The sequence below is a fragment of the Zingiber officinale genome, chromosome 10B, assembly GCF_018446385.1.
Source record: "Zingiber officinale cultivar Zhangliang chromosome 10B, Zo_v1.1, whole genome shotgun sequence".
Taxonomy (NCBI): Eukaryota; Viridiplantae; Streptophyta; class Magnoliopsida; order Zingiberales; family Zingiberaceae; genus Zingiber; species Zingiber officinale.
This window is the reverse complement of record NC_056005.1, coordinates 3,285,449-3,308,861: the sequence shown is the minus strand read 5'-3', so window position 1 is coordinate 3,308,861 and position 23,413 is coordinate 3,285,449. Positions and strand designations below refer to the sequence as shown.

General features: G+C 39.3%; 1 protein-coding gene and 1 long non-coding RNA gene across 2 annotated transcripts; one reads left to right on the top strand and one right to left on the bottom strand.

The window, feature by feature from the left end:
- Positions 1-4,339: 4,339 nt before the first annotated feature.
- LOC122030176 (wall-associated receptor kinase 2-like) lies at positions 4,340-7,599 on the top strand. The gene is made up of 3 exons (XM_042589345.1): positions 4,340-5,322; positions 5,443-5,601; positions 6,119-7,599. The coding sequence occupies exons 1-3, from the start codon at positions 4,422-4,424 to the stop codon at positions 7,258-7,260; spliced, it is 2,202 nt and encodes a 733-aa protein (XP_042445279.1). The 5' UTR covers positions 4,340-4,421; the 3' UTR covers positions 7,261-7,599.
- Positions 7,600-21,769: 14,170 nt separating this feature from the next.
- Positions 21,770-23,201, bottom strand: LOC122030584. Its single transcript, XR_006125480.1, has 2 exons — positions 22,126-23,201; positions 21,770-22,008 (listed from the first exon to the last, which is right to left on the bottom strand). It is a non-coding gene; the product is annotated as an uncharacterized LOC122030584 (long non-coding RNA).
- Positions 23,202-23,413: the final 212 nt, after the last annotated feature.

Sequence of the window (23,413 nt, the reverse complement as noted above, 5' to 3'; positions counted from 1 at the left end):
CAGTTCTTTATCCAATCTAAACAATCTCTGACTCTCTATAAGAACAGAATCACCACTTAGATTTAACAAAAAAGTTGGAAATACAATAAATGAAGAATCTACAAGCAAACCTGAAAATTTATCAATTTGTTCAATGTTTGATAACTCATCTTGCTTTCTATCAATTGTAGAACCCTGTAGACAAATGTACTTATACAAATTAGCAACATAACATAACACCAAAGTAACAAATTACACCCAAATATACAAACCAAACCTTTTTTCGAGACTTTGCCTTTGCCCTTTTCTCAATTTGCTCAATTTTTTATTGTTTTCTTTTCGTCGGTGGATGCCCACGAGACCTTACTTTCAGTGGACTGTGAAACTTTTTGCTCTCATTTCTTGATTCCTCATGTATTATGTTGCTATCATGATCACCATCCAATGAATCACCAATGTTGGTATCCATAAATCTTTTTTTGCTTCTTTTAATATCCCTATTAAAACAAAGCACCTCTCATCATTTTTTGACCCAAGTTGTCCCACTTCCTGTAACAATGGTTGAAGATTATTATATCTTCGTCTTTCCTCTGCATGCTGACAAGAATCATCATAAATATTAGTGATTCCTTGATATCCACGTTTAATGTCTTTACGCCATCGTTCTAAAATATAATGTTCTGGAACTGTAGTGACTTTTCTTTTTACCAGAACAGACATCAAATGTCTACAAACAATTCCACGAAACTCAAAGAGACGACACAAACACTTCATCTGACATTGTAACTCATTATATTGTACCCAAAAGGAAATCTCTTTTGGAGTTGTTCCATCTTTTCCATATACAGTTTCCATCACCTCAAAAAACAATGTTGATCCTTCTTCCTTCACAAATTAAGTATTACAAAACATCAAGCCTCATAGTTCATTTTGAAACAACTTAAATATCTTGTTAGTGTAAACACTTTGGAACTGCTTTTCAATTGGATTGCCACTGATGACCGGAATTATTGAATTAAAAGAAGTAAAATCAGAATTATCTTCCTTTTCAATCTTGCTTTTCAAAGCATTGTCATATTGTTCAACAAACTGCTTCAAAGTTGTTTTTGAATGAACATAATCATCAAAAAAAGCATTCATACTTTCACTTCTTTGACTTGTCGACATTCCTGCCCAAAATTTATCTTTCACATACACAGGCATCCACTTATGACGAATTTCATATAAAGAATTCAACCAATCATTTTTCTCCAAGTTAAATTCTTTGATAAACTTTTTCCAGTTGCTATCACATTATGTAGATGTCAAAGAATTATAAACAATATTCTTCAAGTTTCTCTTTATCAACTTATAGTTGGCATGACTACTAAACTTAGATGGAAGTTTTTTCATAATATGCCAAAGACATAAACGATGATGAGAGTCTGGAAATACCTCAAGAATTGTAATTTCCATGGCTTTGCATTGATCCGTAATAATAGCTCGTGGAGCTCTTCCTCACATGCATGCCAACCATGATTTAAATAACCAAATGAAAGTTTCTGAATCTTCTTTAGATATCAAACCACAACCACGTAATATGAATTCACCATGATGATTTACTCCAACAAACGGAGCAAATGACATATCATAACTATTGGTAAGATATGTGGTATCAAATGTAACGACATCAGAAAAAGAATCACATGCAGCCCTACATCTTGCATCAGCCCAAAATATATTTCTGATGCGAGAATCTTCATCTACATCAATTACATAAAAGAAATTTGAATTTCTACTTTGCATACGACAAAAGTAATTATTCAAGGCTTCTGCATCACCATTCTCAAGCCTTAATCTCCGTGCTTCAGCCACATAATTTATACACTTTCTCTCATCAAACGACAAATTTTCATAACCACCAGCTTCAACAACAAATGATTGAAAACTTTTACTCAAAGTTATTCCTGCTTGATCATTCAACTCTAATTTCCTCTTAGTTTGAGAATCTAACACTTTATTGCATCTAAAATGTCTTGACTTCCTTGGACTTAATGCATGATTATGTTCTAGTTGAATACTAGTAATGACACATAATTCATCATTCTGAACTGTAATATTAATCTTTGCTTTGCAATCCGTTTTGCTACAAGCTCTAGGATAAAAGGAATTTTTCACTTTAGGAATGGTCTTACCATTTTTAGAGCATCCGAATGAAAAATACTTTATCTGGCCATCATCTCCTTTTTTGGAACCCAACTTTGAAATACCAAAACCAAGACCTTGGGGCATATGATTTGTAAAAAGCACGAACTTCTTCTTCAGATGAAAAATACATCCCAACTTGTGGAGTATCAAGTGTATTTGAGCTTGACGAATCACCCAACACTTGCACATCACCCTCAATTAATAGTTCTTGCTCCATAACAATTTTACAACCTAAATTCAAACTAAATAGTTATTGGCAAACATAAATAAATAATAGCACAAAGAAATGTTTAAGAACATCATTAGGAAAAAAAAACTGAAATGAGAACATAACAAGGAACATACATAAATAAATAATTCAATAGGTTTCTTTTGCTGTTATAAATACACATAACTTACAAAATAGCAAGGAATAAACAACACACATTATTGATGTCATATTTGTGAAGAAACAACAAAGCATCAATCAAGGTACCCCTTTAAGTAGGATAATGAATCATGAAATTTAACTAAAATACAGGAGAAGATACAGTGAGTGAATCCACTTCCTATACATTGGAAACTCTTTGCATAGGAAGAAATCTTAAAGGTAATAAATTCTGCTATGCCTATCCATCCATGTTGGTTCATCAAAAATAGACAAGAAAGTTCATGAGCTTCCTATACATTTAACTAAAACACAAGATACTGCCAGAGTAGATACTGTGAGTTACCAGAATGGAAAGGGCAGGAGGAAGAGCGAGATACTGCCAGGAGTAGCTTCTCTGGTGGATGTTTGGTGGTGGAGCTTCACTAGCGGAGGAGCTTCACAGCGTGGAGGAGCTTGGAGCTTCACCGCGTGGAGGAGATTTAGGGCTTCGAGAAGCTTTGAGGAGCTTCACAGCGTGGAGGAGAAGCTTCGAGGAGCTTCACAACATGGAGGAGCTTGGAGCTTCGCCGTGTGGAGGAGATTTAGGGCTTCACAGCGTGGAGAAGCTTGGAGCTTCGCCGCGTGGAGATGCTCGGCTTTGAGAAGCTTCGAGGAGCTGTCAGCGTGGAGTAGCTGGCCGTCGTTGTGGGTGGAGGAGGAGGGAGAAGTCGAGCCGAGCCGCGTGAGCTTCACAGCGTGGTGGAGGAGCTTGGAGCTTCGCCGCTGGTGGAGGAGCTTTAGGGCTTTGCTGGTGGAGGAGAAGGGAGACAGGGCTTCGCTGGTGGTAGAGGAGAAGGGAGAAAGGGAGATAGGGCTTCTCTGGTGGTGGAGGAGAAGGGAGACAGGGCTTCGCTGATGGTGGAGGAGAAGGGAGAAAGGGAGATAGGGCTTCGCTGGTGGTGGAGGAGAAGGGAGACAGGGCTTCGCTGGTGGTGGAGGAGAAGAGAGAAGTCGAGCCGAGAATCGCGTCGCAGGTGGAGGGGAAAGAGAAGCCGCGGGATTTAGGGCAAAAACTTGCCTGTTTGCTCCGTATTGATTTTTTTATTTCTTTTTTTTTTTCCACGTAGCAAGTGCTGAGTCATTCCCTGAGCATTTCGTGCTTTGAATTCACTGAGCGTATCATTTCTCTTTTTATTGTGTACATTGAAAGTGGACATGAAGAAAGCGAAGTGCATTAATTAAAGGGATTTGTAAAGAAGCAAAGCAGAAACTTCACAAGATGTTATAGAGAGGATGATCGACGATGAAGAACAGCGATCAGAGTTAATCAAGAAGTTTCAATCAACACCTATAGAGCATGTAGAGATGTACATATTTAGAGCTTCCTTAACCATAGGAGGTGAATGATCTTGAATTTCTCTAACTTAGCTTGAAATTTTTTGACTGAATCTATATAACTACTTAGTCAATTGATACAGCGGCGGAACCCACGGCTAAATAAGACCAAAACCATAGTATAGAAGTTTAGAAAAACTCAAACGCACATGGGGTCTTGGAAAATTTGTGATGTTGATTAGAGTTGATCAACAAAAGACAAGTGGATCATTTATTGTTTTAGGGGAAAAAAAAAACAAAAGACAAGTGGATAATTATACAACCAACCATCGTTGACCGTGCAAAAGTTAGGAAGAAAAATTACATCCAACCGTCCACGATCTGTCGTATAAATTAGCCTTCTAACTTCTAAGCAAGTATATACCGTGTCAGTTGACTGTTGACGAACAATTTGATTGATTTGATCAACTCTAAATGTCGTTATATATTCATCAATATATTTAACGACAAAACTAACTCGCTCAATTGTGGATCTTGAGGAGCTGCTAATCCAGTTAATCGACAAACGAAGATGGGATCCTGGCCGGCGCACTTATTTCTGCTCCTCCTCTGCCTTGTACTGCTAGCAGGAGCGGCAGCCCTCCAAACAGCACCGCCGCTGTCGGTCGACTCCGCCGACAGGTGGGTGCGACCAGGGTGCCAGTCCAAGTGCGGCAACGTGAGCATCCCCTACCCCTTCGGCATCGACTCCGGCTGCTCCCGTCCAGGCTTCGAGATCAACTGCACCGACGGCACGCCCTACCTCGGCCTCGGCGGCAACATCGACATGGTGGACATCCAGCTTTTCCAGGGCACCCTCGTCGTCAACAACTATATCGCCAAAGATTGTTACTACCAGAACGGAAGCCAGTCAGATTTTATCTTGCCCTCGATAAGTATTATCGGTCTCCCAAACTACAAGTTCTCCAGTGACCGGAACAGATTCGTGGCCATCGGCTGTGACGCCCACGGCTACATTGTTAGTAACGATGAGGAGAACACTTTCAGGACTGGATGCTCGTCCTACTTCACCAACGCCAGCTTCATGCCCAATGGTACATGCTCCGGCATCGGCTGCTGCACCACGCCAATTCCCAAGGATCTCCGCAGCTTTAGTCTGCTCGTCGATAGCTTTAACAATCATTCCAATTGCAGCTTCGCCCTCTGCAGCTACGCCTTCCTGGCCGACGTGGGCAAACTCAACTTTACCCTGTCTAGCTTCACCGAATACAGCAACAGGGTGAATGAGCCATTGACGCTGGATTGGGCCATCATGAACCAGACCTGTGAGCAAGCAAACGGCACTCGCGACTTCGCGTGTGTCTCCCCCAACAGCGACTGCTGGAACTCTAATAATGGTCCGGGCTACCTATGTAATTGTTCGCAAGGTTTCCACGGCAACCCGTACCTCAATGATTCAAATGGATGCTCAGGTAAGTTAACTTAAGCCTATGGAATCCCCAAATTCTAACTTTTGTTTTGTGAATCAGCTTGATTATATTGCCTGCTTTAGTATTTTCTCAATATCTGATATCTTTGCAAAATCTGATCAGACATCAACGAGTGCTTAGCTGATACTTCGCCATGTGCCAAACGGTGCCATAATAGAGAGGGGAGCTATTCTTGCTCTTGCCCATGGTACATGTATGGAGATGGCCGAAGAGATGGAAGCGGATGCACATCCATACTGAGAATACTGTATGTCAGTTTAGGTAATCACTTAATGCAATACATCCTTTACATAGTTTCTCGATTTGTAATCCCTTTTTCAGAATTCTCGAGTTGTTGATCCTGAAACAGAATTGGTTCGATTAAAACATTCCCTTTCGTAAATGACAACCAAAAACATGGTAGTAGTAGCATCTGTCGTCAAACAAGTAATTAACAGCGATAATCTTGTCATTTCTCAATGCTTCCACTCATTTTGTGGGACGTCATTAACAACATCTCTATAGCGAGACAACCCGAACAAAATCGGTGTGCCACTTCCTCCACGGAGAAATCGTGTGGAGGGCCTGTAAGTCTCGCATGATTGGGCCAGATTTAATCCTGATTATGATGTGAGCGAGAAGAATTTAATCCTGATCAGGGCCTTGTACACCAGTTTTTGTTCAGATAACTAACTGATAAAATCCTCAACATGTGCCATCACAAGTTATTAGAATCATTTTTTGTTTGCCGTTTATACGAGAAACCGTCATTGATATTTGTTTTTGAGCATTGATGCAGGTGTTGGATTGAGTCTCTTTTTCCTTATTGCGACTGGGTCATGGCTGTACTGGATTTACAAGAAGAGAAAGCTCGGAGAGCTGAAGCAGCACTTCTTTGAGAAGAACGGCGGTTCGTTGCGACCGGACATCAGACTCTTCTCCTCAGAGGAGCTTGAAGCAGCGTCTGATAACTACAACCAGAGCCGAATCCTCGGCGAGGGCGGCGCCGGAACAGTCTATCGCGGCGTACTTCCTAATCAAAACGTGATCGCAATCAAAAAGGCCAAGATAAGCAACGACGAAGCCGAAGTCCAACAGTTCATAAATGAAGTCGAGGTTCTCTCCAGTATCAATCACCGGAATGTGGTGAAGCTCCTGGGGTGCTGCCTCGAGTCTCAAGTCCCCATGCTCGTTTACGAGTTCGTGCCTAATGGCACGCTCGCCCACCACGTCCACGATGAAGGCCACAGAGGCTCTCTGTCCTTGGATGCTCGTCTAAGGATCTCTTCGGAAGTAGCTGGAGCCTTGTCCTACCTCCACTCTGCGGCTTCTACTCCCGTCATCCACAGAGATGTCAAGACCACCAACATACTTCTCGACCACAACTTAACTGCAAAAGTATCCGATTTCGGAGCTTCCAGAATGGTTCCTCTGGATCAGAACGGATTGGTGTCGTTGGTTCGTGGCACCTTTGGCTACCTGGACCCTGAATATTTCCAAACAGGGGAGTTCACTGATAAAAGCGACGTCTATAGTTTCGGCGTTGTTTTGGTTGAGCTCTTGACAGGGAAGAAGCCTGTGGCTAAGACGCAAGCTGTCAAGAATTTAGCCACACTTTTCATTGACTGCGTGAATTCTGGACGACTTGTTGAAATATTGGAGGAACGCGTGGTCGATGAAGGAACTCCGGAGTTGCTTGAAGCAGCCGCGGAGCTCGCAATGAGATGCTTGAGCTTGAAAAGCAATGACCGACCATTGATGAGAGAAGTGGCTATAGAACTGGAGGCATTGACAAGGTGGAAGAAACATCCTTGGGGAAATGTTGATCTGGAAGAGGGAGACAGCTTGCTGGCTAAGGTTGGAATCTCTTCTCCGTCGGTTCTCCGTGATTATGTCAATTCTTCCATGGAACCCATGGTGCCCTTCGAGATTGTCAGATGACGGAGAGAATGTTGCCTGCTCGTCTATCACGTCCAAACTCGATCTTAGTAAGTAATTGTAGGTTTATTGTTCTTTTGTAGCAGCAGGAAACTTCTAGGCATTTGTTCGTCAGCCCAGTGTTGCATCCTTCTATTTGGAATCAGGTTTCCTTCCAACTATCTGAAGTGAAACTTCTAGCTCCGGTATCTATGAAAATACAAACAAATCCATCTGGTTCTCTTACAATTCCCTGAAGACTGAAGTGAAACTCCTAGTTCCGGTGTTTACTAAAATACAAATAGATCGATTATTAATGTATCCATTACACATTTTGAACAATAGGAAAAATATGTTACATTGGTAAAATTACTGTCTGATTCACATAGACAATTTTTGTTCCAACTAGTCTAACTTCAAAGCACACATGAGGGCTCGTACACAAGTCACTTGACTGAAGTGAAATTCAGATCCTCGATTTACACCCTTGTGTCACATTTATATTCACAACATTCACAATTATTATTCTATTTAAATCAATGTTCTTGTCATACAACTTCTAATGGGAGACTAAACCTAAGACAACTCTCAAACACATTTGGAATACATTTTTCCATCCAACATTTCCTTCTAATCCATTTTTCTTGGAGTGATAAAAAAAAAAAAACTCTAATGCTGAAGGAGGAAGAACAAAACCTTAACTTTAAGATCAAAGAAAAGATTAGTCCCCAAAACCCAACCTCCACTATTTACACTCAAAAATCCAAACTACAAAGACAAAGATCGAAACTTTGAACTCAGAAGCCACAAGATCCCGTTCAACTAGTATGTTGGAAGTCTAAACCAAATTGCATTTTTGGAAGACCAAACTAATTGTATTATTGGAACTCAACCAAATTGCTTTGGTCTTCATCAAGTTAAGTTTGATTGAATAATGTAGTGGTTCATCAAGTTAAGTTTGATTGAATAATGTAGTGGTTGATTATGAAGAAGCCTTGAGTGATGTTGAAAAGAAAGTTTGGTGGATAATCAGAAGAGCACTCATGCTCTCAATTAGATCAATATCACAATAGACAAAGTGGTGTATGAGAAAATCTGTAAAGCAACAACATCAAAGCAAGCTGTTGGATCGAAAGCGTTTTCACGTTCGTTTCGGATAACTAAGAGTAAATATAGCGGAAAAGTAAACAATACAAATGCAAACACCAAGGATTTTTTATTTGGTTCGGAGCCTAGGGCGACTCCTACTCCAAGACTCACGCTCGTTGAGCGTTTACTTTGGGCAATCACTATAAGTTCGCAAGAGTACAATTTTAGAGTACAACAATTATGTAAAGTAAGAAAATATACCAACAACTTTAAGAATAGGAAATTCGAGGTTTCAGGTTGTCGGTGTCTTGCTATAGCTTTATTGGGCGGTTCTTCAAGCAGTGCACGGAAGATGGATCGCGTTTTCGTTGTTGTTTCTTGTTGCTACTTGAGGCTGCCTTTTATAGCCTGTGGAGGGCGCCTCCAACACCATGGAGGGTGCCCTCAAGCCCGCCAAAAATGCAGCGTCGATAAGCCTTGACTTCTTCGCGGCTTATCCTCCTGAGGGCGCCTCCAACTACATGGAGGGCGCCCTCCACTTGCGTCCAGGGCACCCTCAAGCTCCATGAGGGCACCCTCTGCTCAGCGTCCAGGGCGCCCTCAAGCTCCATGAGGGCGCCCTCTGTCCTGCTACACGAAGGTCTTCAACCAGTCTCTTGAGGTACACATTCCAATTCATTTCCTGCAAAATACGTTAGCACAACATACCCTGCAGAACAAAGTTAGAACATAATAAAACATAGAATTTGACAATCATCGGATTGTCTGGTTCTGACTTTGGATTTCCGACCGAAAATCCTAGGTCAAACTGACTCTTACTGCTCCCTCACTGGGGAACGTGTCCTCACCTACTCCACTCAGGAGAGTTTACCTGTTGCTGGTTGATTCTCCAGACCAATTAGACTTTTGCTCAACGCCCGAGGCTCCAAGACTTTCCTCTAGACGCCCGCTCCACGACCCGCCCAGTCTTTCACCTGGTTCGCGACACTAGGACTTTCCACCTAGAGTTCTCGACTCTAGGACTTTTGCCCGAAGCCCTCGACCTGCCAAGACTTCCCGCCTAGGGTTACCACCCCTAGGACCTAGGGTTATCTCTCCCTAGGATTTTCCACTTGCCTAACCGCAGCTAGGACTTTTGCCTAAGTATACTTAGGACTTTCCTGCAATCTCATTTAACTTGTTAGATAACAAAACAACTTAACTTTGGACCCTTTGATATAATTAAAATACAGGTTCGACTGTCGGATACTTCCCGCACCAACACAAGCTTGGGAAATTGATGCCGGGTAAGATAGCAATTATCTTGTGGGCTGACAAGAAGAGTGGTTTAAGGTGAAGGCAAGAAGAGAAACCACCAAAATGAGAAACTTTATTAAGAATAGAGAATTAATTCCTCAACAGTTAAATATATGTTTATATACAGTCTAGACCCTCAAACTAAGAAAGAAAAGAAATCCTAATATATAAATCTCAATTCCTATTTCAAAGAGAAAGAAAAGAGATCTTCCTAGATAAAGAAATCTCCTGAAAAAAAATCAAAATTAATAAAACAGGGCATTGATATAGACAAACTAGGACCCATAAATACCAGAAATACTAAAATTATCCTAAATATCATAAAAATAAAAATTACTAAAAATAGTAATAAAATCTTTAGAGGCTTTAAATCGGGCATAAATGGTGAAATTTGGCCCAAAAGTTGGTGGTTATGGTTCCCTATAAGAAATATAGATATCTAAAATTTATATGCGTGAAATTTGACAGAGTCTGATTCTGAGTCCTGAGTAAAAAACTATACCCCTATGAAATTCAAGGAATCATATTGGGTTGGATTTGCATCAGAAATTCTACAAGAAGCTTATAAATGTGATGAACAAGTGAAGAATATTCAACTTCAAATTTTGAGATTAGAATTTGAAAACTGGAGATGAAAGAAAATGATAGTGTTGTTGAGTATTTCATAAAAGTTTGTTCTATAGTGAATCAAATGGCTTCTGAGTAGTGAAGCTTTGGATGATATGATAATTGTACAAAAGGTACTTTTGTTTTCTTCTTGAAAAATATTTTAGTCTTGTTACTGTTATTGAGCAGACAAGAGATTTAAAGAGCATGAATTTGGAGGATCGACAAGGTATTCTAAAATCCTATGAAGTGAAGATTAATTAATTATTTCCCCTATCACAACCATTTAATCAAGCTCTTAAATCCCAAGTTTCTATTAGAGGTCGTGGTTTATCCTATCGCAGGGGTAAAGATTTTAGAGGGCATCGTTATTCAAAGAAAATAGGTAAATGTATATAAGAGGTTATACCTCAAAAGACACCCAACAACATACAAATCAAGAGCTAGTAGTAGCAATTAACCTCTAACATGAGGTATTCGCTACCACCAGCTCACATTCTCAACTACCTAATCCACTCATTTAAGCATTATAATCACTCAACATATAACATACTCATTGCAAGTCCACAAAGCGATACACATGTATTTGGATCTTGCAAAACATCCTATCAACATCTAGAGAAACTCCATCAAACGGACACTGATTGCAAGCTTCCCACAAGACATAGATCATATTCAAACCCCCAAGATGCCTCGCCTTCATTTTCCTTTTGCCTCTATTATAATGCTGCCATAATATCTAAAAAAGCCCATCTGATGTCCGAACATCATGTGTAATCTCTAACCAATCCTTTACCTTGGCCCATAGTGCATGAGTGATGGAGCACTCAAAGAATAGATGATCGTTAGACTCATCTTGCCGCCGGCAGAGCACACTCTTTGTTCAAATCATATGACATCCTGTCTGATGTTTATAACTTCCCATGTGCAAGTAACCATACAATGAATCGATGCTTTGACATGATTTCAAACCTCCACTCCACCAGAACCTAACCCAGTACTACCAGTCCTCTTGGTCTGAAAAAATCATATGCAAGTACAATCCCTTTCTTCTCCACCGCAAACCATCCAATCATCTTCATGTTGGTCATTCCTTGTCCATTAGACTTTTGCAGGATTTTGTTGCGTATATCCACTAATCTCTTTATAAGAGGAGAGTCCAAAGGTTTGACCTACGATTACTAAAAATTAACACCCTTGATGTAGTGGTGATGCACCCAACTCACCTAAAGAGAGTCCATTTTGGATTGAATGTCCCATACTGTTTTGCTTAGTAGAGCATCATTCCAAGCATGTAGGTCATGAATTCCATATGCACCATCCTGCTTAGTAAGACAAATTGTGGCCCATGATATTGGGGGATGCTTTGAGGACCACATAATTAAACATCTTACATATAGTTTTAATCTTCTTAATAACAGAACTAAGGATGGGAAGCATGGAGAAACAAAACCATTCCACCCCTTGAATAACTGATCTAACCAATTTCAATCGATCCGCATATGATAGGGTATGATTCAGCCAAGTATTTATCTTTGTTTTGATAGCATCAAGTAAGGACCCATAATTTACAATCCTCAACTTCTCCGCTGCAAGTGGAATCCCCAGTACCGAAAGGGGAAAGTGTCTTCTTGAAACTTAATGATTTGTACCGAAAGGGGAAAGTGTCTTCTTGAAACTCAATGATTTGCAATAACCGACCCTTTATTGTGGTGTCAATATTAGAGTGTATACTAAAATCCTAGATTTTTGCAAACATTTATTTTGAAATAAAGAATCACATTGGTCAAATGTCTACATTTATATGCTACGTGTAGTTGTTCAATTAATTTATATTGTAGATAACATGGTGTGTGGTGTCACACACAAAAGATCATATTATCAATTCCTTATAAATTATAAATAGTAGCTCACGACTAAGATGGATAGAAACAAACCATTGGAATAGTCGTAGTATAATTTGGTATTAGTTTATCTTGACTATAAAATTATACTAGTACACTCTGAGTGTATTGAGAAGGATCATTTAAGGTAAGTTCTTTTTATACTGACTGCATAAAAGAACAAGACCTTTGTTATTATGATATAATAACAAGCACATATACTCAATATTCATTTCTTTAATTTATCAAAGGGTACGATTTAGTTTGATAAATCAATAAGCCCAATAAGTTGGGAAATGATATTATTTATATGGTGTGTGTATTATTGATTATAGAATAAAACTGTGTCCTAGTAATCTAGGTTGATGATGTCCCCTTGAGGAGTTCATAAGGATTTCCATATAAACCCTGCAGGTGGACTTAGTCCTACATGACGATGAAGTTGAGTGGTACTACTCTTGGAGCTAGATATTAATTAAAGAGAGTTGTCAGTAACTCATTTAATTAGTGAACATTCTATATCTTAAACACAGGGAGATTAACACACTCATTATAAGAAGGAGCCCATATAGTAATATGAGATTGGTGTGGTAGTTTAATAATAACTCTTTAGTGAAATGAGATATTATTGATGAACTCGAGTTGGGTGTTCGAGGCGAACACGGGAAGCTCAAGTTTATCGGGAGACCAAAATCAATTATTTCTCTCGGTCCCTGTCGTAACCTCTTATTTATAAAGTCTTATATCCACTCATACCCACATTCTTACTCATCTTAAGGTGGTCGACCAAGCTTAATTAGCTTAGAGCCCAAGTTAGGGTCGACCAAACCAAGGTTGGATGGGTCAAGTAGGTGGCCGACCCTAGCTTGAACCCAAGCTTAGGTGGCCGGCCACAATTAAATAAAAGGAGTTTATTTAAAATCTTTCCTTATGTGGAAGCCATGATTTTAAAAAAGAGTTTAAAATTTAAATCTTTCCTTTTATAGCTTTCTACAAAAGATTAAGAGAAAGGTTTGATATCTTTCCTTATTTGTAGTTAAAAGGAAGATTTTAATTTTTGATAAAATTTTCCTTTTTTGTAACCATCCTCATGGTTTTAAAAGAGAGTTTTAAAGTTTAAATCTTTCCTTTTATAGATTTCTACAAAAGATTAAGAAAAAGATTTGATATCTTTCCTTATTTGTAGTTAAAAGGAAGATTTTAATTTTGAGACAACTTTCCTTTTTTGTAACCATTATCATGATTTAAAAGAGAATTTTAAAATTAAATCTTTCCTTTTATAGTTTCTACAAAAGATTAAGAAAAAGATTTGATATCTTTCCTTATTTGTAGTTAAAAGGAAGATTTTAATTTTGAGACAACTTTCCTTATTGTAATCATCCACATGTTTTAATAGAGAGATTTTAATTTATAAAAGTTTCATTTTATAACCAACCATGAAGGGAATTTTTAAAGAGAAAATTTTTATTTTAAAAATTTCTGGAGACAAATTAGGAAGTTTTAATTTTATGTTTAAAACTTTCCTTGCATGGAGGATTTAAAGTGGTCGGCCACATTAATAGAAGAAAAAGAATTTTTTTATCAATTAAATTTTCCTTTCTATGGCAAAGAAAATAAGGAAGTTTTTATTAAAACTTTCCTTATTTGTCAAGACCAAGGAATATAAAAGAGAGGGTAGAGGTGCCTCACCTCATAACAATATACATCTAGTATTCCTCTCTTCTATTCCTTGAGGTGGCCGACCCTCCCTCTCTTCTTCTTCTTCCCCTTTTCTTCTTCCTTGGCCGGCGGCATCAATCTCTAGGAGACCCTTGGTGGCCGGATTTTGCTTGGAGAAGAAGTAGAGAAAGGAGGCTTTGTTTCTTTGCATCCCTTGGAGCTTAGTTGGTGGTCGAAGTTCTTCAACTCAAGGAGTTTGTTGTTGGCCGAAACTTGCTTGGAGAATAAGGAGATTTGGGTGGATTCTCATCTCAGTAGATCATCGCCCACACAACGTCCGAGATAAGAAGAGGAATACGACAAAAGATCGTGAGGTCAATAAGCTATAAAAGGTATAACTAGTTATTAGTTTACGCATCATAACTAGTTCATCCTTTTATTTAGATCTTGAAATACCAAACACAAGAGGCTAATGAATCTAGGTAATCGAATTTATGTTTTCGATTTTGTATTTCTTTTGTTTTTCGAACTTGTGATTCGATTATTCTTTTTGGTTAAACCTAGAGTTACTATAAGGAAATTAAATATTAAATTTCGTTGAAAGGCTTTGTCTAGGAAGTGATGGATGCTCTCATACCCAAGAAGGCCTAGTGCCTCGCCATGTTTAACCTGGAAGCCGATCTCTGAAATTAATATTTAATTGAATTTGTAACATGGGTGGATTTGGATCAATAATGTTAAGCATCGTTTGCGATCCAAGTCTAAACCACTAAGAACAGATAAGTTGAATTTGAAATCAATAATGTTAAGTTCTGTTTGTAATTTCAAATTTAATTTCTAAAGAACACAATAGGTTGTTAGGAATGGTTCAGGACTTGTACAAAATTTTTATACAGGGGAGCCGGTATGATATTCCGAGTAGCAACCAATAGTCAATTCCTGCCATATACACATGAGACTTCAAAGAATTGGCCTTCAGCCCCACCTCATTCCCAAAGTCCTCTAAACAACCCACCTGCACCCTTATGGAGGTCTCATTCGCCCGAGCAAACAACATCAAATCATCAGCATAGGCTAAGTGAGTGATCCCAATCTCCTTACACATAGGGTGGAAGTGAAAAGATGGTAGTAAAGAAGCCTTATGAATTCTTCTTGACAATTCCTCAATGTACAAACCAAAAAGTATTGGCGAAAGGGGGTCACCTTGCCTAGTCCACGCCGTCCATTGAAAAATTCATGAAGGATATAGAATAGGAGACTGTGGTGACACATTCTTTAATCCAATTTCGATATTACTAGGGAAAACCAAAACCATCAAGCGCCGACATAAAGAAGTCTCAATTCGCCATATCAAATGCTTTTTTCAAATCCACATTAATCATACATCTTGACGATATTTTTTTGCGTGCATACTTTCGAAGGAGCTCTTGTATTAAATTGATGTTATCTCCTATAGATCACCCTTGCACAAAAGCCACCTGGGCCGGATTCAAAGGATACCCCAAAACCATAGCAAGTCGGCCGACTAATACCTTAGCTATTACCTTGTAAAAGATATTGTAATAAGAGACAGTCGATAATCTACAACTTCCGGTGCATGATCCCCCTTTGGTATTAACGATATCAAGGAGTGGTTCTATTATTTTAGCAACTCTCCGGATTGAAAGAACTCTTGTATCGCTGCTATGATAATATCCCAAGAGGATTTAAAGAATTTTGCTCCATAGTCATCCGATCCTGACGCCTTATCACTCCCAATGTTAAAGAGGGCCATCCGAATTTCTTCTACCTCCACTAGCCTACACAACTCCAATGCTTAGCCATTAGTTAGCCGCCTCCCAAGGATTGCATCACTCTTAAAGGGCAACATTGCGATGTTTGTCCTAGTAAGGAGTGAAAATAATCCATAAATTCCTCTACCACCTCTGCTAAATTGCTTGTTTGATTCCCTTTCCGCTTGGTAAGCTAGATGATAACATTCCTTTTGTTGTTTTGTTTCACCACATCATGTAAGAATTTTGTGCATTTATCTGAGATCCTTATATACACATGTTTGGCCCTTTGTTGAAAGAATTACTTCTCAGCTTCCGCAAGAAGAGTGGCTTGCTTCCTTATGTGCCTATAATCCATAGGAATCACCTCTCCTTTAAAAATTTCCTTTTGCATTTCCACCAAGTTTGTATTTGCCTTCTTTGCCCTTTGCAAGATATGCCCAAAATGTAGCTTGCTAAGTTCCCTCAACCTGCATTTCAACCAATCCATCTTCACCTTAAGCACAAATTGAGCAGTCCCTACGACCGTTGCCGCCCAAGATTCTGCCACCACCTTGTTGAAATCCCTGTACAACGTCCACATGTTGGGGAACTAAAAAGACTTGTTCATCACTCTATCCTATGCAAGGGTGTGCACAATACCACAAGAGTGGTCTGAGAGACATCCGAGAGGAATGAACTCCGCATAAGCATCATTATCTGCCATCAACCAGTGTGAATTTACTAAAACTCTATCAAACTTACAAGAAATTGTACCATTGGTCTATGTGAGCCGACATCCAATGGAGCGAAGGTCCACCAAGCTAGGGCTATCAATTCAGGTGGGTTGGGTCGGGTTGATTTTTTTTTTAATCCAACCTGAATTTAACCTGAACCTGAATTCAACCCGAAACCCCTAAACCTGAACCCGAATCCGACCAACCCAACAAACCCAAACTTGACCCGGATAACTCGAAAATCTGATTCAAAATAACTTTTTTTTTTGTCTATTTTCCCTTAAAATTTTCCCTTTTATTTAAATTCTTCATCATTATCATACTAATATTGATATTAATATATATAAAATATCTTAATTTTAAAAATAAAATTTGATTTAACCCTAAAAAATCTACTAAACCCTATATTTTGATCAACTCGGGTCAACCTGAACCCAACCCAACCTAAAACTTTTCAACCCGAAATCCTCCAATCTGAACCCTATCCGAACCCGAAAATGTCCAACTTGAACCTGATTTTTTTTTGTCAACTCAGGTTGGGTTGTTAGGTCAGATTCATTTTTGATACCTTTACACCAAGCCACATGCTTGGGCAAAAATTTGAAGATATCTCATTTTATAATTAGTAACTCGAGAACCCCCTTTCTTGCCTTCAGTTGATAATATCGAATTAAAATCCTCCATGATCATCCACGGCTCTGAGATAGTCCCACCAAGCTCCACAAGGGATTTCCATAGTGGTCTCTGAGAGATAATAGAATACAGTCCGTAAACAAAGGAAGTCAAGAAAGCACTCTCGGGCAAAAGACACCGCACATGGAAATGAATATATTGACCAGTCATCGTGATAATATCCATATCAACTCTCTGTAAATTCTAAAAGAGAAATACACGTCCATGATTAGACATTCTAAAATTATGAGCATGCCCCATACTTGAGAAACGCCTCTACATAATGGGTAAGAGAGAATCCTTTGTGAGATTTATTTCGAATAGTGCCAACACCTGTATGTCCTTGTGCTTGAGGAGGTCTTGGCCCCCCCCCCCCCCCCCAATGCATTCTAGGGACTTGTGAACACCCCTAATGTTCCAAGCTGCAACCTTCATTTGACACTTCTCATGCATGCTGCTTGGACCCATAGTTGTCTACTACTTTACACATGCACTAAAGCTCCAGGCATAGGCATGCCTATTGTCCCATTGCTGGATGATTTGGCCAAGGAGGAGAACATTGAGGCCAAGGTCATTGATGCATCCAATGATGAAGAAGTTAGTGTCATAGTCTGAGATGCCCCAATTCTTAATTCCTATATCCCTTCGACCACTGATGTGGAAGAGGCTCCCAACCTATTTGAGTCCTCCGATTTGCTAGCCATAACTTCATCATTCTGTGATTGCTGAGAACTCTCAGCCTGTTCCCTCTAAAGAGTATCACCAGGAGCTGGGGGAGTGACAACCTCAACCAGGACCGGGATGGATGCCACCACAATTGGCAAGCGATTTGTATCTGCAACCTCCTATTCTACTTCATTCCACACATCACCTGTTTGTCTCCATGTTTGCCTTATACGCCACTTATACCTTGAATGTCTACGACCCCTCGCAGATTAAGACCATTGTGTTGGTCCTGTGTGACTGGCAAAAGGGGGTGAATTGCTTGCAAAATAAAAAATAATCCTTTTCTCAATCTTTCAACTTAGTTAGATAGTGCAATTAAAATAAAGCAGAAATAAATTGAACAACAAAAGAAAGAAATAAATAAGAAGGCTACATTATTTTTACTTGGTTACAACCTAGGTGGTTGTTAATCCAAGACAGTTGAAAGCTCAATAAAAATCTCCTTCGTTGAAGGCGAAGAAATCTCTTACACTTTTTGAAAGCTGAGAAATAAACTAGGAAATGAATATAGGAGATGTTATTGACTTCCTAGTGTTGGTGCAATATCCCTCAGGTCAAGGCTGACTTGGTTGACCAAGCTGAGTCTTGGTTTGAGTTTCGATGTTTGACAATACAAGACTTCGATGATATGGACAAGTGCAGGTGTAGTTGTTTATTTGGGGAGATGGTTTGGTGCAATTCCCCTTTGATCAGGGACAGATCAGGTTGGTTGTGGAAGAGTCAAGTAGGTCAAGGTTGACTGGATACTTGACTAGGAAAGTCCTAATTGGGATGTTAGGCAGAAGAGAAGTCCTAGTGAGTGAAGCCAGGTAGAAAGGAAAGTCCTGGTGAGAGAAGCCAGGCAGAAGAGAAGTCCTAGTGAGTGAAGGTAGGCAGAATGGAAGTCCTGGTGAGTGAAGCCAGGTGGAAATCCTAGTGAGTGAAGCTAGATGAAAGTCCTGGTGAGTGAAGTCAGGCAGAAAAGAAGCCCTAGTGAGTGGAGCTAGGCAGAATGGAAGTCCTGGTGAGTGAAGGCAAGCACGGGGGAAATCCAGATGGGTCAAGGTTGACCAGACATCTGGTGAAAGTCCAAGTAGGTCAAAGGATTGACTGAATACTTGGCACGGAGAAATCCAGATGGGTCAAGGTTGACCAGACATCTGGTGAAAGTCCAAGTAGGTCAAGGGAGTGACCGGATGCTTGGCATGATGAAGAAAAGTCCAAGTGGGTCAAAGGGATTGACCGGACACTTGGTGAGGAAGTCCTAGCAAGTCAAGGATGACCAAATGCTAGGCATGATGAACCAACAAGTCATGGATTGACCAGATGTTGGTTTGGGAGCTTGGGACTTGGTTTTGGGCAAAAACCAGCAGCTGGATCGATCAGCCGATCGATCGGCTGGAGCCCAATCGATCGGTCAATCGATTGGGAAGGTCCCCGCGACAAGCCTCGAGTGGGCAAGTCTCGCAGAGCGCACAGAACGCCTCTGGATCGATCAGCCGATCGATCCAGAGGTCCAATCGATCAGTGGATCGATTGGGAAGTCGCGTTTTGTCGCGATAAGCCCTGGATCGATCAGCCGATCGATCCAGGCAAATTCCCAGAGCACAGAGGCACTCTGGATCAATTCGTTGATCGATCCAAAGCCTCCCCGATCGAGTGGGAGCATTCCAATCGATTGGGATCCGACCATTGACGTCGTATTAAGCTGCAGGCGCTCGATTCCTTCGATAGAACTCACGACATTCATCTCAGATCTTCACCAGCGATGACAGAGCTTCTCCACAGGGTTCTCACTGCAAGTTCTTGAAGCTCTTGGAGGTTCTTCCAAGTCAAGAGGCGGATCTACTACAAGAAGAAGAAAGCTAGGGTTAGGGTTTTCTTGTACTCATTGTAAGCTTTGTGCTTGTATTTTGTATCCTTTCCTTTTCTTCTTGTAGTGTGAACTTGTAGGGCTTCTCCGCCTTTGGTAGTTACCATAAAGGAGTGTTATTCATAGTGGAGGGTGCGTGAGTGTGTGGATCCTTGGATTAGTCACATCTTGTGAGGTGGATACCAAGTAAAATCCATTTGTTAGCATTGTTGTAGTTGTTTCTTGTATTTCCGCTCCATATCTTTGAAGAAACAAGCAACATCGACCACGAAGATCGCGACGAGCTATTCACCCCCCCTCTAGCTACATTTCGGTCCCAACACCTAGCTCTAGGGGTCTTTTTATAACCCCTGGAAAACTCTATCTGAAACTTGAAGACGCCTTCAAGTAGGTCCAAGGTGCCTTCAATAGGCTGAGGTTTATCGCTGAAGATAAAACTTTATTTTCGACCAACGATCATCTGAAGATGGCTTCAACAGGCTAGAAGATGCCTTTGATACTGTTCATGGAAGATGTCTTCCAAGCCATTAAAGGCTCCTTCCCTGAAGTAGATCAGTTCCTTAGCTGATTTTCTTCGTGTGGGTGATGCTCCAGTCAATTGGAGTTGAGCTCATCTAAATCCAACTCCTACCTTCTCCTCGAGTAGGCTTCCTTCCTAGCTTCTCATCCCTTGAATATCGCATACGTCCTTCTCGGAGCCCGTCGGTTCCTTTTCTGTGTCATCCTTCTCGCTAGCTGCGTCTCCCGCTCGACTTCTTGTGCTCCTAAGTTCTTGCATTCTTAGACACCAAGCATCAAAGACAAATAGGATATAACTTAACTTGGTTGACCACATCAAAATACTTCAATTGACAATATAACTCAGTATAATGTACCTTAAAGGAAACTTCTCGTACATGTTCTCTATTTTTTCCAACATAATTTCTACTACTTCAAATATTAAAGTTGTCCCTTCTTCCTTAATAATGAGGCACCGCAAAACATCAACCATCTTATTTTATCTTGGAACAACTTAAATAAGTTGTTAGTATAGGCATTTTGAAATTGTCTTTCAATAAGATGACCAAGAATAGCTGACATGATATAATTAAAAGAAACAAAATCTAAATATTTTTCATTCTCAATCTTCTTCTTCAAAGCACTATCATACTGCTCAACAAATTGCTTCAAGGTTATCTTAGAATGGACGTAGTCATCAAAAAATGTATTCATACATTCACTTCTTTGAGATGTGGACATACCTACCCAAAAGTTATTTTTAACGTATACAGGTATCCATCTATTCCGTTCTTAATGCAAAGATCGATTTCAACCCATCATTGTTCTACAAATTAAACTCCTCAATCATTGTCAACCAATTCTCATCACACTAATCAATTGTAAGCGAGTTATAAACAATGTTCTTCAATTGTTTCTTTGTCATTTTATATTGAGCATGACCACCTAATTTTGTTTGAAGTTTTTTCATGATATGCCAAAACAGGCGATAATAAGAATTCGGAAATACCTCTTCAATTGCAATTGTGGTGGCACGACATTGGTCTGTGATTATAGCTTTTAGAGCATGTCTACGCATACATGTCAACCAAGATTTGAACAACCAAATGAAAGTTGTTGAGTCTTCGCTTGATAATAATCCGCATCCCAGCAAAATATATTGACTATGATGATTCATCCCAACAAATGGAGCAAATGAAATGTCATAACTATTAATCAAATTGGTTGTATCAAAAGTCATGACATCAAAAAAGTAATCATACGCAGCCCTACATCTTGCATCTGTCCAAAAAAATATTTCTTATTCGACATTCCCCATATAAATCAAGCACATAAAAAAAAAAAATTGAGTTTTTACTTTACATGCGACAAAAATAATTACTCAAAACTTCAGCATCTCCATCCCCTAACCTCAATCTTCTAGCTTCCAAAATATAATTTGTACACTTTCTATCATCAAATGCCAAATTCTTATAGCCTCCAGTCTCAACTATAAATGATTGAAAACTTTTGCTTAAAGTTATTCTAGCTTGATCATTTAATTCTAATTTTCTTATTATAGCTAAATCCAATACTTTATTACATCTAAAATGTCGTGACTTTCCAGGGATCAATATATGATGATTATGTTCAAGGCATACACTAGTTATCACAAAGTTTCCATCATTTCGAATAGTTACGTTAATCTTAGTAGAAGGTCGAGGGTATAAAATATTTTTTGCTTGAGATATATTCTTACTATTTTTGGCACAACCAATAGAGAAATATTTTTACTTTCCCTCATCTCTATTTCTACCACCTAATTTGTAAATACCGAAACCAACATTCTGAGCATAAGAATTATAAAAAGTACAAACTTCTTCTTCAGATGAAAATGTCATTCCAATCTCAAGAAGCTTGACTTCATTTATTAGTAGATGGAGATGAGTCTTGATTCGCATGATCGTTGTTATCTTTTATCTCATTTGAATGACTTTTTTCTTCTTCAATGACACTTTCTTCACCTACATTTATTTTAAAAAAAATACAAGGCCAAAAATAAATAGAAAACAGAGATAGAATGAAAAAAATATGAAACAAAGTCAAAAAAATAAAACAGAGCTAAAAAAAAGAATACATACCCAAATAACCTTCAATTCTTCACCCGGTTCATATAATTTGTGCACAGTAGACTCATTGTAAGTATATAACTAATTTGCAAACAACAATAAGTCGAGTATTTTCACATAGACATTCTATAATAGATAAACTGAACAATGGAAAGTAATAAGACCATGAAAGTAATACTTGTCAGAAAGTAATAATAGCAACATGCCAAGATTGAGTAGAATCAGAAACTTTCAACAAAAAAACCCACATATGAACATGAACAATGAGATTGTTTTGTTTCCAATCTACATGAAGGAGAAAAAAAGAGTATATAGTTGAGCTATTTAGGTTGAAAACCTAACAATCTATGGATGTATAAACCATATCTCCAAATGAAATCACACTGTTGAACTATAAAAACATGAAAACTCTTCGAGAACTTCAATTTTGTTATTTTTTTTAATCAAGCACAAAATCAACTGTTGAAATCGAATCAGAGAGGTGCAGGGATGAAAAGAAAAAAGTGGGTTATTGAAGTTACGACCCACAATGCAGTGTCAAGTTTGCCCGTACTTGCTACTAAACTCCTTGATGTACTCTGCGATGCCCTTCTCTAACCTATGCTTCTCGAATGCCTGATTTCACACACCACCACAAAACTGACGATGAGATCAACGTCGAAAATTGGGTGAAGAAATTAGGGGTGAGAACTTAGGCGAAGAAATTAGGACAAAGCAATTCTACAAAATAGAGGACTTTGATTCCTTGGAAGGGAGAGGGAAGAAGAAGGAGGAGGCGTGACTGAGTTAGGGCTAGGTTAGCACGAATTGCAGAAAAGAATTTGAAGGAGTTAGGAAGGGAGAAAAGAGAACGCGAGGGACGAAGAAGGAGAGTTAGGGTAGGGAAGGAGACTGCGACCTTCGCTGGGTTAGCACGTTGATGGGAGGAGAGTCATAAGCGGGATGAAGAACACAAAGAAGAAGAAGGAGGAGGAGAGTTAGGGCATGAGAGGTGAATCGTGAAAGATAAAGCCAACGAATGACTACAAAAGGCCAAGTACACATTTTTTCCTCTGAGATGGACTTGGCTACACAAGCTGCCAACTCAGTCGCGGAGGCATTTCACTGAGCAGTTTCGCTGCATGCATCATTTTTCTAATTTTATTCATAATTTTAGAAAAAGGAAATTTTACTTATTATTTTATTAAATATATTATTTCCTAATTATGACCCTAAGCATGAATAAGTCAACGGACAAAACACGTCGATTGTGTGTGGGTCATCGTCAAAATTTAGCGTGTGGGTGATCATATTATATGGT

Coding starts and splice junctions, on each gene's coding strand:
- LOC122030176 (XM_042589345.1), top strand. CDS start 4,422: ATGGGATCCTGGCCGGCGCACTTATTTCTGCTCCTCCTCTGCCTTGTA. Junction 5,323..5,442: donor TGATTCAAATGGATGCTCAG/GTAAGTTAACTT, acceptor AAATCTGATCAG/ACATCAACGAGTGCTTAGCT. Junction 5,602..6,118: donor AATACTGTATGTCAGTTTAG/GTAATCACTTAA, acceptor GCATTGATGCAG/GTGTTGGATTGAGTCTCTTT.